The sequence below is a fragment of the Lagenorhynchus albirostris genome, chromosome 8 (assembly GCF_949774975.1).
Source record: "Lagenorhynchus albirostris chromosome 8, mLagAlb1.1, whole genome shotgun sequence".
Classification (NCBI taxonomy): domain Eukaryota; kingdom Metazoa; phylum Chordata; class Mammalia; order Artiodactyla; family Delphinidae; genus Lagenorhynchus; species Lagenorhynchus albirostris.
In genome coordinates, this window is record NC_083102.1 from 95,334,868 (window position 1) to 95,353,069 (window position 18,202).

Genomic DNA, 18,202 nt, shown 5'->3' on the forward strand with positions numbered 1-18,202 from the left:
TTGAATTTAACGGTTTATTATGATTTATAAGTCTCATTTTAAAAACATCAGTCCATCAAACCATGTAGAAATAAGTATGCAAAAAGTCTGCAAAACAAAAACATACTTTAAACATGTTTAAGTAGAGAGGTTATCTGAAATTCCAGATTTTCAGTCACTTCATTGTTATGCAATGGCAGCCAAGTAATCCTTAACTTCAGTTGGAGTCAGCCTCCTAAATCCGGCTTCATTGCAGATTCCAACTTCTATGTTATCTTCTGTCATCTGCCCTTCAAAGCTTTCCTGATCAAGAGGGAGGGAAAAATTTCAATTTTCTAAGCAGTTAATTATACAATCACTACAAATCCAACTGTTAGATACTGAACTAACCTTTAGGGTTAATATGGCTGTATGAATGGCATCTTCAAGTTCCAGATCTTCATTATATCTGAAGAATTTTTTGAAAAAAACCCAATGATTTACGGCACTATTAACATTATTTATGACTATGTAAACACAATGATAGCAACAGCGTAAGATTTCTTAAACATCTAAAACACTCTCAAAAATATTAAGTTACAGATTAATTCTTTTTGTCACCTCACGGAGCTAGCTGCCCCCAGATAAGAAATTGACAATTATTTGGTGTGCATTCCCGACATCATGAAGAGTGTAACCCTAACGTGAGTTTATTTTAGGAAACTTCCTTAAGTATAAACATTTTAATACAATCAGAGTGTGGTGGCAATATTATAACAATTTATAAAAATAAAGCAGAGAAATCAGACTTCTGCTAAAATTTCTTATGTTTTTTATGTTTGGAAGACTCACTAATATGTAAAAGGAAAAAAAATTGCTTTAAAACCCGAAGTTTATTTAAATTTACCAATTAATCCCGAGTCTAAGATTTTTAAATAATCTTAACATGAATATTATGTGAAAATGTACTGAGAAGGTTCATTTGGTGGTTAAAATCAATTGCGAACTCTTCCCATTCAAAATGTAGGACATTTTTTGGTGGGCTACAATAATGCTGAGTCTAGAATACAGCTGGAAGTAAGGGAGAGCAGTCTGCTGTGCTGGCAGGACAGATTTTTACACATCGCCCCGCTTTTTATCAAGTACATACATCACAACTTTAATCCACCATCAACACCGGGTTTGGCTTCACAAATTTTTTTTTGTAATCGTCAAAATGTAAGCTGTTATCACTTACATCATTTAAAAATTTTCCTCCCCAATTTTTTTACTCCAAATCCAATGGTCTTTTTTTTTTTTCTTTGAGATAGTAGGAAAAATGAAGTAAAAAAATAAAAATAATATTTAGGAAAAAAAGCATGAGAATGCAGAAAGAGAAGTTCGTAAGAAATGAATATTACCACTTAATATATTGAAGGCTGGGGAGCCAGAGTAGAGAAAAGTTTGTTTGTTCTATCAGGTAAATAGGCTTGAATACACAGTCATACAACAAATTTGTTTAGATTCATGGTATTATTTAAAGAGAGCTGAAAACTGTAAAGTAAGTTTGCTAATGAATCTAGTTTTATAAGCCCACCTTTTCTCAAGGAAAGTTTTCCCATTCACATAGTTCTTTCCCATTGCTGTGGCTTTCCAGGCAAAGTAAGCTCCCTAGTCAGGAAGGGAAGAGGAAAAGAACATTTTAAATCATTAACCTAATTACTTAGGATGCTGACATTTATGTCTCAGTTCAATAATTTCGTCTCTAACTTCTAAGGTCACAAAATATTTACTGGAACGCAACGGAATACACCATAAAATACGTTAGTGAGATAAATAACAAAAAGGCATGAAGAAACTTTTGGAGGTTATGGAGAAGTCCAGCATCTTCACTGTAGTGATGGTTTTCTCAGGCATTTACATACATCAAAAACCCAACAAACTGTATACTTTAAATATGTGCAACTTATTGTATAAAATTTATGTAAAAAAAAAAAAGAAACTGAGGTTGACTCAGAGCAAATAATCACAAATAATATTGTAGCTTACTAGGACTGAAGGGCTCTAGAAATGTCATATATATCTGAAAAATGGTGACCAGTTCTTCAGCAGCAGCAGCAAATAAATTAAAAAGACACAGATTTGCATTAAAATTTTTCAAAGGTGTTGATATTTTGTAATCTAATGTTGAATGAAAGCAGCAGCAGTATGTCCTATATAACATGACTCATCTATTGAAAAAATACATACACACACATACACACAGACACTGAAAGAAACAGACAAAACCTATTTTAAAAGAACCAACTGCCTTTTAGACACAACAGGGGGAAAAGGGCAAAAGGTGAAAGCTGGATGCCAAGGATGCTGGCTCTGCTACCCCCAGGAAAGGGAGGTAAGAGGGCATGTCACTTAGCTTCAGAAGCTCGGATATGGGGTAGCAGACACTGTCAAAGTTCCCCAAATACTTAATTTTTCTGATTTAAGTAACAACCAAAAAAAATTTTTTTTTTTGCCTTTTCAGATTACAAAGCTAGTTTGAATTGAGTGAACTTGCCATTATCTAGTGATCTATAAACTATGAAAGATCAGTTTCTAATCACGAGTTTTTTCTTTCAGGTCTCCTCACAGCAAACATGAGTGACAGATGTGAGATACGTGGAGGAGTGGTACCCTCTACAGACACCTGCTAACCTGAACACCAATCTTCTGCTTTAGAGCAGACAACTCACCCATTTTGCAAAACATCGAATTCAAGATGGACATCAATATTTGTACAGGAAGAGTCACACTGAAGTCAGCCCCAAGATTAAACTGACTGCAAAGGGCACTGCCCCCACCCAGACCCTTACCTTTAATTATAATTTTTTAAAAGTAAAAGAATTCCACAGATTTAAAGAGACTTGATAACAACTATTTCAACTAATCATTCAAAGTATGTGAAGTCAAGCAACATACCAGAAGAACACGGGGGGGCAGAACTAAAGTGGCTTCCTTATCAGAAGACTGAATTACCAACATTTTAAATGTGCAAGTGAATATATACTACTTCTAAAGCCCAAATGAAAAACAAAAAGAGAAAATACTCTAATTTTTAAGCTTTTTATGGCTTCTATTTTTACTAGATATTCAAAGAGCCCTTCGACAAATCCCTCAAATATATCTAATGATACTTACAGATGGATCTGACTGAAATAAATATGGTCGCCCCTCATTCCAACCACAAATAAGTAAAGAAACTCCAAATGGACGAACACCACTGAAGAGAGAGAAATGAAAATTACTTGCCATCTTCATGGTGTTAAAGTCAACCTAAGCTAAGAATTTATTAATACCCTCAAGTAAAGCAAGTGATCAGGTAAACCGAATTAGACTTCTAAGCTCCTTAAAAAGTATTTAACACCATTCTAAACAGATCAATTCAAAATGAATTTTCTTTATGGTACTGAGAAAAGACAGTCAAATCATTTTGGTAAATGGAGTGATACAAACATCAGGGTTAATAAGTGTGGAGTAACAGTGTCCTAACAAAATGACACATTTCAACAAACGCAGCTTTTCCACTGGCTTTACAAATCAGCAGCTACCTCATCCGTGTTCACACCCAAGCTGAAGAACACTGGAATTAAATAAATACGGATGTGTCAAAGAGTTACTGCTTTCATCATGTGCTTACAATCATTTCTGGTTAGAAGATAAATTTGGAAGCAGCAATGACTGTCTGCCCATACAGAAATGTTTTAATTACTAGCAAAAGGACTTTATCTAGAAGTTGGTTTCTGCTACTATACGAACAGCAAGAAAACATTCCCATTTTCTCTTTAAAAAAATATTTCGGGTCCAGTTAAGATCAGAAATGTTCATCATAGTGATTTTCTCCACTGATTAAGGAAATATAGGAATACTAAGCCCTTTTTAAAAAAATACGTCTACTCATAAAATGATTTTTTTTCTAATTCACGACACATTTAAAGTAATAAAATCAACCTACCCTGACTGGGTGTATTCTTGCATCACGGAAGCTACTCTCTGTACCAGCTGAGCTGTGGGAATGGGCTCTTGGTAAACAAGATAGTATTGTTGAGCTAGTTTTCGAGCTCTGTGCACAAGCACTCTGACAAACAGAAAAGAAATAAGATTTAATTAAAATTCAGATGCTTTACTATCTAAAGACTCATTCTCCTTCTGTAGGCATATACCAATAGCACAAGTTTGACATGTATCTCTAATAGTAGCTCTTCGCTCTAAGCCAGTCTTGTTCTTAAATCTGATTATGGTTAATTTACAAGAAAATATCAGAGCATCACTGAGGAGACAAACCATAGATGAACAAGAACAAGGCAAAAGGAAGGAAACTATGGACTGGGGGGTACCCATTAGCTTAGCAGCCATGGCTCTAGCGTATACAAGAACTTTGTATCTCGCCACAGCGTCTTCAAGATTGTGCGCCCCTTATCCCAAGGGCAGGCACCTTGCCTTCTTATATTTCACTCCAGGCAACAGGCTAATACGCACACACACACGTTGTCAGGCATATGTTTCTCACTCTGCCTCAATCTTGTTCCACAGATTGGAATTCAAAGGGTACCTTCCAGAGATGAATGAACAGCGTGAAACTAATTATAACTTAAAAAAATGTAAAATTTGTCAAAAGTGTAACAATTAAATATACTAGCAAGAGAAGCAGGATTTACCTTTACCTGCTCGTGTGCTAATCTGAGCTCTGCACATTAGCCCTCTGAACAATACTCCTGTGGTGTCAGTTTATTCTGTGAGTGCTAGTACACTGCAGTCTCCCTTCCGTGCAGTGGTAACAGGATCCACTGTAGTGAAGCCTGATCACATGCCAGTGATACTGGTGCTTTTTCTAACTCATGAAATTTGGGCTCTACCTATCTTACTCCACAAACTCAAGAACGAAGTAATAATATTCCTTTGCTTCTTAAATGACAAACAGAAAGCTGCCAGTCTCTTTAAACCTGCTGGCACCCTGATGCAACAGGATTACTCTCTTCCTGTGAAATATCAAAGGAGTGATTATATAAACATCTGGATCCACACTGGCTGTCATACTCCACAACTTTCAGTGGCCTTCCGAGAATTCTGTCCCTTTGCTAAAAACAGAAGTAAATAAAATGAGGTTAACTCTGGATGGTATGCTTTCTTTTGCTGTCTGATAACTTTAAAAATATATAGTTTATTATGACATGTATTGCTTTTGTTGTTTTTAAAATACATTTAGAGAACAGCAAAGCCCTTGCTGAGCCCTTGGATGGTAGAAGAGGTATTATGATCAGAAGGGAAAACCACTGAACAGAGATGAGAGGGGTAAGTATCCATCTCCTCTTTTACGACTGAGTGGCACTGAGCTCTTCTCCTTCAAATAAGCCCCAGTCTGTCTCATACTGGCAAACTAAGTTCAGCTGCCAACGATGAGAAGTTGGGAGATTAAAGGAAAAACATCCTTTGATTTTTCTCCTCAAAGTACAGATTACAAGGAATTCATGAGATGGTGAGAAAAAGAATAAAGGGTACAAGGTACCTGTAATCTGGGCCCATGCCGCTATACACCAAACCTATATGCTTGGTGATTGGTTCCACTTTGTGGACACTTCGCTCGTCATACAAAATGGATTTCTGTTTCTTCTCAGTTGCCAAGACCACACCATTTGCAGCTTTAAAAAAAAGAAGACTTAAATGTTATTTAAAGACTCTGCTTCAACAGTTTTCTAGTTGCGGAAGCATTTCAGCCAAACTCCTTTATTTCTTCTTATTTATAAAAGCTTTTCTTCTGGATTTCTATATTAAAATTACCCAAGGGAAGGTAAATCAACTTTCCCTCAATGGTCATCTGGATTGCACTAAGAAGTCCCTCAGCTAAAGGTATTACACAACTTTTCTTAAGAAAGAGTCCATATGTTTTAAAATAATGGAATTCTGCCTACTTGGCCTACTGTTCTTAAAATCTGAAATTTTACAACCAATGGTATGTTTTTTATAAGTTATCTTATGATTAACCTTTTCTAAGTTATGGAAAGAAAAAAACTGCCAGAGAACAGTGATACACAATCAGTGGAAAAAACAAAAGAATACTCAGTTTTCTGAATAGGAAAGACTATTTGTGGGTTATCACAATAGATAAAGGTGCGATATTTATTTTGAAAAAAAAAATATTCATCTTCTTTGGCTTATTACTTTCTTTAAACATCAAAATACTGTAGATTAATAAAAAGAACTGTTGGGACTTCCCTGGTGGCGCAGTGGTTAAGAATCCACCTACCAACTCAGGACACGGGTTCAAGCCCTGGTCTGGGAAGATCCCACATGCCACGGAGCAACTAAGCCCGTGCACCACAACTACTGACCCTGCGCTCTAGAGCCCGCGAGCCACAAGTACTGAGCCCATGAGCCTAGAGCCCGAGCCCGTGCTCTGCAACAAAGAGAAGCCACCGCAGTGAGAAGCCTGCACACCGTAACAAAGAGTAGCCCCCGCTCGTTGCAACTAGAGAAAGCCCGCGCACAGCAACAAAGACCCAACGCAGCCAAAAATAAATAAATAAATAAATTTATAAAACAAAAAAACCCAAAAAGAACTGTTAAAAAATTATGCTGCCACAGCTATTTACTTTTACATTAATTACCTATTAATTCCAAAAGAACACATTATGACAATAACAGGAATCTGAAATGAATGAAGCATTTAATTACCTTTAATTCCCACTGAAGGGGCTCCTCCAGCTACAGCAGCCAAAGCATATTCAATCTGGACAAGTTTACCAGATGGGCTTAAAGAGAAACAAAGGTATTGCTAAATTCACATTCTCAAATACTTATTAGAGGAACACCTCTGAGAAAGGGCAGGTAAGTAGGCCAAATCCATTAATCAAGCATCAAGGAATAGCTGGGCTTTGAAAATTTATCATCAAGTTGTACGGAAACTAAGTTTATTCATGGTGTAACATTAATCTCTTTCCTTAGGTTGTTTTTTCTTGTCTGTCCCTTAAAGCAGCATCATTACTGTTGCCTTTCACCACTTACCAACCTTGTGACTTTGGGCAAATTACTTAACCTCTCTGTGTCTCAGTTTTCTCATCTGTAAAGGGGATAATAGGAGGATAGTAGTTACCTATGAATATTTCAAAGGTTGTTGTGAAGATTAAATGAAGTGATGCCTTTTGTTCCTGGCACAAAATTAGCAGCAAGCAAATGCCAAAAAGTAATATTATTAAGAACAGGTATGTGTCTGTTAAATACCAAATAACAGCAAATAATCCATGTGGGTGGAGTTAAACATTTTATAAAGCAAACATGGCCTAAGACATAAAACCTAGATATCAGTCACAACAAAGTATCTGCTATATAATACAAAACTATTTCGAGATGCCATGAACTGGTTATACTTAACATTTCTGGTTCCATGAGTTTGGCAGCCAAATGCTACTCGCTAGGCCCAAACTGGCTTTTTAGGTCACATTTTATTTCAACCTAGCTGTTGAGTTAGAACAAATACTATAAACGTCACCAACCTTTCTATTTTATTGACAAAGTCCTTGAATGAAAAGTAATTTGTCCAAAGTGACACACAGCTAGGTCCACATCTCCAGTCTACTACTGAAAATATAATCTTCAGTTTCAGAAGGTCATCTGTTTTATCTTCACAAAATTATAGATATTCTCTTTGTCACTCAAGTCTCAACTCACACCATCCCATCTTGCTCCAGACACACAACTACTCAACATTCAAAAACCCCTCTGACAAGCTAATCCCTCTGTCTGCAATGCACTTCACCACTGTCTGGTGAACTCCTTCCAAGTCATCCTCTAATCCTTAGTAGAAATGTCACGTCCTCAGGGAAGCTGCCCTGACCACCCAGACTAGGTTGAATCCCACACACTCATACCTATACTGTCCTATGCTTCCTCTTTGGCTAAGATTCATCATACTTGAATTATTTTTTCAACATTTACAAAGTGTAAGCTCTGTTCAGTCAGTACTCCAACACACAGCCTATGACCAGGTTCATTTGACTGACAAGACACACATCTAGACCTATTTAAGGAATAAGCCTAGGGGCAGCAGTTTAAAGACTGTTAAATGACAAAATTAGCTGACTTGAGCAGAATAACAGCAATAAGCATTTACATTTTTTAAATTAGGCTGTACTTGTTTTCCTTTAATGGTCCCTATTTCGATAATCACATCATGACTTTCTGGGTCCATCCAGCTTTCAATTATTCTTCAATACCTAGTTCAAATACCTCTGGGGACATTTTAAAGGATTAGGTAAACTTAAAAGTTAGCTTTTCTTCCGCTGCCATAATCACACATGTACACTTCTGTCATCACATCTTTCTGTATGAAAGCTCACGAACCTGGGAGCTCACCGAGCTATCAACCATCTTTGTATTCAATCATGCCGCTACCCAATTCCAAAGCACCAGCATCTCTACCAGGGATAACTGAAATAGCCGTCCAACTAGTTTTCATCTTTTCCACTCTTATTTCCCTTCCCCCACCCGGAGTTACTTTTGTACCATGCCATTCCCCATTTAAATGCTATAATAACTTCTTGGTTCACTTAACAATAAAAGCTCCTCACTCTGGCCTACAGGGCCCCGCAAAATTGGCCTGACCCATGCTAACTCTCTGCTCATTATACTCTAACACACTGGCCTTATCAGTTCGGTCCTTCTCAACTTTGGCACTTTCATACATGGTCTTCCCTCTGTCTGCAACTCTCTCTACCCCTAAATCTTCAAACAGTTGGCTCCCTTTCATCTTTCAGTCCCCCAGAACACTGGTGTTTCCTGACTACCCAATCTAAAGTTTTGTTCCTTCTTTCTCCCTCTCTTGATAAAAATTCCCGAGTAAAGGAAAAACATTCTTCAGAATGCATTAGTAGGCACCCATTTGATTATCCACTTATTGTCAATATCCCCAACTAAATGTAATCCACAAGAACACCTCCCATAGTACAGTCTCTTGTCATTCCACCTTTAGTAGTTTAACTCTGAGTACAACAGGCTGGAAACAAATTTTTTACTCTAAAACAGAAATACACTATCATGTTAAAAAACAAAAGAGTGTGTTTTAATAAGGAAATTTATTATAGAAAGATTCAGTCCCTGCTAACATATGGTTGTTTTATGTTTCAGCTCCACTAGGATTACACTCTCTTAAAGATAAAGGTCCAGGTTTGCTTTGTTCACGAATATGAACAGTGACTACCTGGCAAACATTGCTCCCTATTGTTGTATATGATGAGACCTTTTATTAAAAGAAAGGTATTTTAGCATTTTAAGAAGACGTCGCACAGTAATGGAAAGTGTATTAAATTTGTCGTCAGAAAGAACCCAGTCTGAATGTTAACTCAGCTACTCACCTATGACCAGGGACGAGTTATTTAATTTGCCTGAGCTGTGGTTAGCTCATCTGTAAGGTGTTGAGATAACATTTATCACAGATGGTAGCCCAAAGAGATGGACTAAGCTCCACCCACACAGAAAGTCCTCAACAAGTCAGATGCGGCCCGCCTTCAGCAGTCAGGTAAGAATACATTTTAATTAAACGGGGCATCACTGGTCTGTAGGAAAATGGGCAAACTGAATCCTTCCCCAGTCGATTTGTTAAATCCTTTGGTGACGGTTTTCTTACATTGGGAATAATGATAGCTTAACTCAAGTTTACTTTGAAAAATATACTTATCTATCTGTTCTAAAATTTAAAAAGCCTACCATCTTTTTTTTAAATAAATACATCCCCTTCCCAAAATAACAGCCAAAACGCAAATGTAGCCTAGTAGTTTGGCGCCTACAAAGACTAGAGAATAGAAAGATAAATAACGCTTTCACTTTCAGTCCTTAAGCTTCCAGTGGGGGCACCAAAGAAAACGAAAGCGGGAAGAGGTTTCGAGAGACATTAGTGCCAAATGGAGACTAAGACCCGGACCAAACTGTAAAGTTAGGGCTTTCCGAGAAAAAGGGCCCCCATAGGTCTGACCAAGATTCCGAGCTCCAGAAACTCCCGAATCAGGCCTACTTCGGTCAGGAAGGAAATCCTGAATTCTGAACGGGACACCCGGAGACAACTAATGCAAAGCTACCTTCTTCCCTAATCTCCAAAGCTAAAGAAAATCCCTGGGTGAGGGCCTCAACCTCCAGCAGCGTCAAGGTCGCCCCGGACCCCCCGACTCGCGTTCCCACGAACCCCAGGCACTACTGCTCCCCAGGCCGCGGGAGGGCCCTGCAAATGACTTTGCAAAGTGGCATTTCCACCCCCGTTCCCTACTGGGCCCGCCGGAAGCACCAAGCCAGAGACCATGACGGTAAAAACCGGGTCAGCAGAGTTCCTGCAACCTCGGTTACGAGGAGGACCTCCGGGGCCCCTTCCATACCTGAATGTAGTCAGCGAAAAGCTGTAACCACGCTCCGCCATCTTTACCCGAAGACCCAGCGCACTTCCGCACACATGCGCACTGCGGCCCGTTTCTTTTCATTTCCCCTCCCCGCGCGTTCCTTTCCCTCTCTCTGATTGGAGGAAAGTCAGAGACGCTTCAGGGGCATGCTGGGAGTTGTAGTTCTAGGTGCGCGTTTGCCCGCCTCTGCGTGTGTGCGCGCATGCTCGAGGTAGGGGCGGGACCCAGCGGTTCGGTGGGCGTGGTTTACGGGAGCAAGATGGCGCCCGCCATGCTGATGCGGAAGGTTCTGCTGTGGCCCGCAGCCCAGGGACTCCTCCGGAACTTTTGGGAGCAACTGCAGCGGAAACTTCGGCAGAGCCGGCCAGGCTTTCCCAGTCCTCAGTGGGGTACGTGGAGAGGGGTGGTGGGGAGGGGACCCCAGGCAGAGTGGTGGGCACCGCTCGTGCTCTGCCCTGCTTCCGCGTCCTGATCTTCGGCCACGCGTAGGGGACGTTGTCCTGGACTTTCACTTACTTAGAAACAGGAAAAAAAGTCCTCTGATCGTCCCATTCGTACACAGGATGTAGCCAAAGCTCATTAACTTAGCATCAAGGGACGCCACTATCTAGATTCTCTTATCTTTCCTTTCCAGTCATCCCACCCCCTAAAGCAATTTGCTCTCTGTGGCGTTTGAGCTTTGTGAAGTTGAATCCGGATCCCATGTTTTCCCCGGAAAGTGATTTTAAAGGGAAGTGTCTTGGTTGTTAAAATTGTCATTGCTTTGACATTTACATTCCACTCGATTTCCAAGGTATCCCGAACGTAATAATGATAATACCCAGGCAGTCTGAACCGTGAGCCTCCTATAGGTCAAAGCCTACATGTGCTTCCTGAGATAATCTCCACAACAATCCCATTAGGTGTCTCCACTTTTCAACTGAAGAAGTAGGCTCAGAAAGGTCTCAAGGTCACACAGACCTTCCAGAGCCTGCGCTATTACATCAGGCTATGCATAGCAATACTTTTAGATATATTGACAAGGAATACAAGTTGTTAAGTGTTAGACAGCTTTGTATATTTTTAAGAGTTCCTAAAGTCAAAAGAACTGTTGCAAGTCTGAGGAATATTGCAAAGAGAGGGTAAAGGAATCTCTCTGATTTTATAAACAATTTTAAAAACAAAAGTGAAATGTTGATGATCACATAAATCAGTATTCTACAAAGTGATGAGCTAGTTCTTTTCCTTAGAGAACTGACGGGGATTGAGATTAAATATTATGAAGAACGAAGTGACTTAAAGGGCCTACCAGGATATGACTGAGGAGCTAACCCAATTTGAATGTAATATAAAAGGGCAATCAACAGTTATCTCAGTGCCAGTAGGAAGTGGATTTTGGAAATCTCAAGCTTAGATTTATTCATATTTACTACTAAACCCCTGAGTTCTGTATTATGAGAAACTCTTGGTAGAATTTAACCGATTCATTTAAGCAGGTGCCACTAAGAAAAATTCTGTGTTCTTTAAAATTATGTGTGAGCTCTACTATATTTCAGTAGCTACTAAGGTTTCCTGTTAAATGCCTGTTGAGTGTAATATTTTATGTGTGCCTTTTGATATATCATTGTTGATTGTTAAGGAGAATGATACCTGTAAATGGTCATTTAGAAGTTAGAAACTGATTCTGTATCTCCATGTTTGTTTTGTAGGACCAGCATTAGCGGTCCAAGGTCCAGCTATGTTTACAGAACCAGCAAATGATACCAATGGCAGTAAGGAGATTCCCAGCTTTTTGGAGAACATCTTTTGGATGGCAGCTCCCAAAAACAGACGCAGCATTGAAGTTAACAGGTGTAGGAGAAGAAACCCTCATAAGCTTATTAAAGTGAAGGTAAGATGGTGATTTTTGTGGGTGTGCTTTTTCTCGTGTCCACCACCGCATATTCTGTTGGTTTATTCACATAACCCATGAGTGAATTATTTTCAGATCTTACATGCCTACATTCCTCTGGCCTAAATTAAATACAATATGCTCGTTATGTGTGTGTGTATCTACTGTCTTGTAGCCTAAGTCTCAGGAACATAGTCAAGGAGGGAGTTTAGAGTCTGGACAGAGGACTGGGTTGTTAAGAGTCTGTGTGACTTTTGTATTGTGAGCTGTGCCAGTCCTGAGCTGTGTGATTTTGAGCCATTTATGAATAAACATCTTAACTATGGCGGACCCCAAAATTAAAGTCAGAAGCGTAGACCTATTCGATTATGGGGTTTTACCAGCCCTTTACAGATTTATTCTGTTCTTCACTATATCCAATAAGGTACTGTGAAGGAAAATCCTCAGATAAGTAATAAAAATAGCTAGTATCTATTAAGTGCTAATGATGTATCTCAGCGCTTTACATGAATCTTCTCATCATATCCTCACAACAATCCTCCAGAGTAAATATTGTTTTGCTAAGTTTTAGGATGAAGAAACTGAGGCAAAAAGAATTTGCCCGTGGTCTCAGACTTAAAAGGTGAAGCAGGATTTGAACCCTAGCAGTCTCCTATTGAAGTCACATTTTTCTCTTGAAACTTTGTGTGTGTTCCTATCCTCAGACAGTTCTAGATCTCAGTGCTCTTCTTCCTCACCCTCCCCACCATGTCCCATGGGTACACTTTCTTCATTGATCTAGTAACAAAAATTTTAGCATTTCTTACCTTTTTTAAAAAAAAATTTTATTTATTTTTGGCTGTGTTGGGTCTTCGTTGCTGCGCGTGGACTTTTCTCTAGTTGCTGTTGTCTTTGTTGTGGTGCTCGGGTTTCTCATTGCGGTGGCTTCTCTTGTAGTGGAGCACAGGCTCTAGGCACGTGGGCTTCAGTAGTTGTGGCACACGGGCTTAGTTGCTCCACAGCGTGTGGGATCTTCCCGGACCAGGGCTCGAGCCCATGTCACCTGCATTGGCAGGCGGATTCTTAACCACTGCGCCACCAGGGAAGCCCAGCGTTTCTTACCTTTGATTTGTTAATTTATGGCTTTAATAGCCGTGATTTGAGTTCCTGTTTACTCCACGGCATTCCCCAGCAATGGGGCAGTACAGATGGAACTCAAGGACAGAAAATGGACTTTCATGAGCCTCCACGTTCAGTATTAAACCAAACCCTTAGAACTTAAGCTCTAAAGTATTATTGAGTCACAGTTGGGACCAGATTTAAAATGTGCAACTGAAAAATACTTCATTAATTAAGGCACCAATAATTCATACAGTTTGGTTGAGAATTTAAGAGTTTAGGAATGTGATCTGTTACATGACTTCCCTGACTTTGTTTTTTCTGAGGGAAAAGAATATCTCTTGTCTTGTGCATTAATTTCCTTTGGTGAATTGTTTTCTGCTACATATAGTGTGTTATGCTGAGGGATTTGTTAGGAAAAGGGCACCAAGTGACGGTGGGTATTTTTTCCATACCTTGAAGATGGATGTGCGATCCAGTTTTCCAGGTATTGGAGTAAGATGAGAAGTCGGTGAGGCAAATGATTTGCAAGGTTTTTTGTTTCGTTCAGAAAATGGAGTTCTTCTTGTCGTCTGCCTCACAGATGTTTGTAGATTAATCTTCAGAAGTGCTCAGAGTTTCTTTGATGTTCCCGTTTACTATTTTTCTTTATATTTCAAACCTACCTTTAGAACACAATGAAAGGACTTCTTTAGAGGTTAGAATTGTCTTATTAAAGTTGGGTAGACATATAAAACTCATGAAACCCTCAAATTGTAATATATAGGGAGTTTTACATTAAGGAATAATCAGTGTTAATTTATAGGAAGAAAACTCACACCACATACCATACAGGAATTTGAATTACACTCTGATGACCAGGGGAAGCCAACTTGTAATGTGTTTATCACCTTGTTCTTCCCAGGATAGACTGAAAGAAAAAGTCAATTCCCTTTACCTTGGTGTCTTATTTAAGATGCTGGCTGTGTGGTTCACCCCAATGTGTTGATGGGCTCCTTATCAGATGTTTAGTTTTTGAGGATGGGGGAATGGAGTACCGTTTCACATAATAAGACTGTTGTATTTAAGTAAAAATGTACCAGATTCAAAGTCGGTAGACCTGAATTCTAGTCCCAGTTTTTCTACTAATTCAAATCAATGTGTGTCCTCAGTTTCCCTATTAAAATGAGGTTGAACTGGTGGTCCTGTGACCTTGTGCGGCATGGACATTCCAAGAAAGTTTACATATAAGCCTCATTCCTGTCAGTGATGTGTGCGTTATATTGCGTCTTGTTAAAATGTTTTTGTTTGGTTGGGTTTTTTTTAAGAACAATATAGACGTTTGTCCTGAATGCGGTCACCTGAAACAGAAACACGTCCTCTGTGGCTATTGCTATGAGAAGGTGCGTAAAGAGACAGCGGAAATCAGACGACAGATAGGGAAGCAAGAGGGAGGCCCTTTCAAGGCTCCTACCGTGGAGACCATGGTGCTGTACTTGGGGGAGACACCCTCCAAGCAAGACCAGGGCAAGAGGATCATCGAGCGAGAACGGAAGCGGCCATCCTGGTTCACCCAGAATTGACAGCAAACATGTTTCTAGAGGATAACTTCACACAAGTCGTTTCTCCTGAAAAAGAGGAAGATTCTTTGTTTTTATGTTGGTTGTGTGCTTGTTTTTAAATCATCAGCATGGCCTAAAACATTCTTTATAAGCACTTAGTTTTTTGCGGGTAATTTGAAGAATGCATCAGGAGTAAAGTCTGAAAATGTTTGTTTATGCGGAGGCTCAATGGATTTATGTGTCTGTTTCTATTATACTATGAAGTTTTAGTGAACAGAATTTTCAGGACAGAAAAATGAAACCTAATTTAAAATTCGCAGCCAGAATTATGCGTCTGGGCTCTGGTTTTGTTTGTTTGCCACTGGTTTTTCTTACAAGAATACTTACACAAATGCTTTTGTTTAAGTAACACCTGAAAATAGGTTATTTAAATTCTGGGTATCGCTTTTTTAAGATGGTAGATGTAGCAGGAAGAAAAAGTTCGTTCTGTTTGGTTTTTTCGTTTGTTTGTTTCAGCAAATTAAAATGGCCTCTGTATGGCACTTATAGGAGACATGTTCGTTTACTTAGAAGTAGTTCTTGACATTTCGCATTAAATCAAGATGACATTCAGAATTCATTAGATGGCTCATGAGATCTGTAATTTGTAGTCCGGGGAGAGAGATCTTTTAAAGGAGATGTGAGTGAATTCAGTAGCACACAGAAAATGTGCTGAGGGGGTTGCCCTTGCATTTTCCTTCTAGGATGACCTTTTAGTTTATTTCACATTTCATCATATTTCTCTCTATAGCAATGGCCTTTTTAACTTAACGCAATTCATTTCATATTTCCGTCTCCTTCCCCCATTCCTGTGTCTACCCTGAGTCCAAGGTTTGCTGTTTCCTGCCTCGCTGAAAAAAATAAAAGTGAGGTAGCGTATTAAAACACAAAGTAAGAGAATTACAGTTGAATGGAAAATTAATGGGTAAAATAAGATAAAGCCCAGGGATATATTCAAAACAAAATGCATGCTACAGTAGCCTGAGTACTTACAAGAATTAGGCAGTGAATTCAACCCTGAACTTGCTTTGCCTTGAAAAGGACGTCCATTGATAAGTCTCCACAAGACATAATCCAGAAGTATACCTCTATCCTGGTATTGAGGCCTAGGGTAAGTTTTGCCCCTGGGACTTCATGAGGACTCTGATGGGGTCATCCATGTTAACATTCCTAGAAGTAAAATGATCAATGTCATGTGGTACAGTACAGATCGATGATCTATCCGAGTGCAATTCAGTGAGAGCAAATCCTTAAATCTTCCAAAGTACCGGAGTCCCAGTAAATAGCTCTTTAAGACTTAGCTCCACCCACACATAAAAAAAAACAAATTCTGGAGGAATTGTCTGCGTATTCTTATTAAGGCAATCCTCTGCAGATACTGATTTTTCACTCTGACAAGCCTTAGAAATGCCTAGTGTCAAACTTCAGGTAGGTATACTTGGAGGCTAAGGCTAAAAAGTACACACCTGAGTCTTCCACCGCCTACTCAGCATCTCAGTTGACTCTCTTAACAGATTGCCAAGTGTATGTCTGGGTAACATATTGTCCACTGATTTAGCAGAAAGCCACACAGATGAACCTAATGAGAATGTGTGGGCAGGTCCACTTTTCTGTTTGCTACTCATGGGCAGATAAACACCAAATGCATCCCCAAATTAGCAAAACCAGATATCTGGTTCATGTCAGAAAGCCATGTCATTAGGGAAAGTGCCTATCACTGTTTTTGAAGAGGTTGTCCCCACAAAGTTATCTTTATAACAGATTATATCACTTAATACCTCCATTTTTTTTTTTTACTCTCAGGAAAAAGAAAACACATGAGTTTGAATAAAATCATTTACGTAACCGATTCGTTCATGTTCTGAACAGTAGAGATGAACTTCATCCCTACCTGTCTGCGTCATCAAGATGTTGAGACAGATTACTTTTGGAAGGAGGGGTCCAAGTTTTGTTTGGGAGAGGTGGGTCAGGAGGTGATGTCCCCTCTGAGCTTGGTGACAGTCCCCTCCATCTTCCTGTCTCCTTTAGCCACTTCCTAGCAGATTGCCAGATGCTGAAGGTCTAAGCGTCTGACTTCACTGCATCTCCTAGCCAGGGTCCTCCTTCAAACCCTAATCGTCTCTTTTCCGAGCTGTTACAATGCACTTTCCAATTACTGGTTTCCAGCCTTCTCATATTTCTCATTCATTTTAATAGTTTTTCACTTACAAAATTAATACATCACTATAGTTAATGAAGCAATGCACAGTGTATAAGCGAAAAGTGAAGAATTGTTACTCTACCACTATGGAGTATATGCTTCTCAATGCCACACTCTGGTTTCTGAAACACTTCTGATCGTATCACTCCCTGATCAAAACCAGACTCCTAATGAAACCCTCTCTGGTGTCCTCACGATCTGTCCCAGTCTTTGTGCCCACCTCCCAACACAGCGAGGTACACACCCCACCCCTCAGTTTGTTGAAATCATAACCACGTGTAGCAGAGCTTGTGACGCCCTCCTCAGCACGCATCACCCCCCCATCCCCATTTGGGCCCACTCTGTCCCACCTCACTGAGTCTTCCTCTCAGACCCCCTTACTGATTCCTTCTCTTCCCCCTAACCTCTTGAGAGTGCCCAAGGCTCCATTCTTGGGGGTCTCATACACTGTTATGGCTTTAAACGGCAACTCTATCTTGACGCCTTCCAATTTGGGATGGGCCAAATTTCTGGCATAGGCCTCTCCCCTGAACTCCAGATTCATATTCAACTGTGTACAGTAAGCCCCCTACATACGAACCTTCAAGTTTCGAACTTTCAAAGATGCATCGGCGCGTTCCATCAGCGTCAGGCGTGAGTGAAATCGCAGCTTGCCCTCCGTCTCGTATTACTGACGATCCTTCAGCTCTACCATCTCCCACCTCCTCTCCCTCCTCCAGTCAGTAACTCTTCTCGCCTGTTCACTTGATGCCAGTCCCTGGATGCCAGCTGTTGTGCTGCACTGCTGTACTTTTCAAGGTACTGAGCTGTAAGATTAAAAATGTTTTCTTTATTTTTAGTTTGTTTTTTATGTATTATTTGTGTGAAAAGTATTATAAACCTATTACAGTATACTACTATATAGCCAATTGTGTTAGCTGAGTACCTAGGCTACGTTTGTTGGACTTAGGAACAAATTGGACTTACGAACGTGCTCTCAGAACAGAACTCGTTCGTATGTAGGAGACTTACTATGCTTGGCCTTCCAGTCAAATGTCTAACAGATGTCTTCACTCAGTGTCTACACTCAGAATCTTTTCTCTCCAGGTCCTACTATTCCCTG

The 18,202-nt window shown here is 39.7% G+C and overlaps 2 protein-coding genes across 2 annotated transcripts; one reads left to right on the forward strand and one right to left on the reverse strand.

The window, feature by feature from the left end:
* Window positions 1–10,414, reverse strand: PSMA2 (proteasome 20S subunit alpha 2). The gene is made up of 8 exons (XM_060157357.1): window positions 10,332–10,414; window positions 6,646–6,722; window positions 5,480–5,612; window positions 3,929–4,051; window positions 3,115–3,196; window positions 1,535–1,608; window positions 370–427; window positions 1–282 (listed from the first exon to the last, which is right to left on the reverse strand). Exons 1-8 carry the CDS (start codon window positions 10,370–10,372, stop codon window positions 166–168), a joined length of 705 nt encoding a protein of 234 aa, XP_060013340.1. The 5' UTR covers window positions 10,373–10,414; the 3' UTR covers window positions 1–165.
* A 174-nt stretch (window positions 10,415–10,588) lies between these two features.
* MRPL32 (mitochondrial ribosomal protein L32) lies at window positions 10,589–17,938 on the forward strand. Its single transcript, XM_060157358.1, has 3 exons — window positions 10,589–10,741; window positions 12,041–12,222; window positions 14,628–17,938. The coding sequence occupies exons 1-3, from the start codon at window positions 10,612–10,614 to the stop codon at window positions 14,880–14,882; spliced, it is 567 nt and encodes a 188-aa protein (XP_060013341.1). The 5' UTR covers window positions 10,589–10,611; the 3' UTR covers window positions 14,883–17,938.
* Window positions 17,939–18,202: the final 264 nt, after the last annotated feature.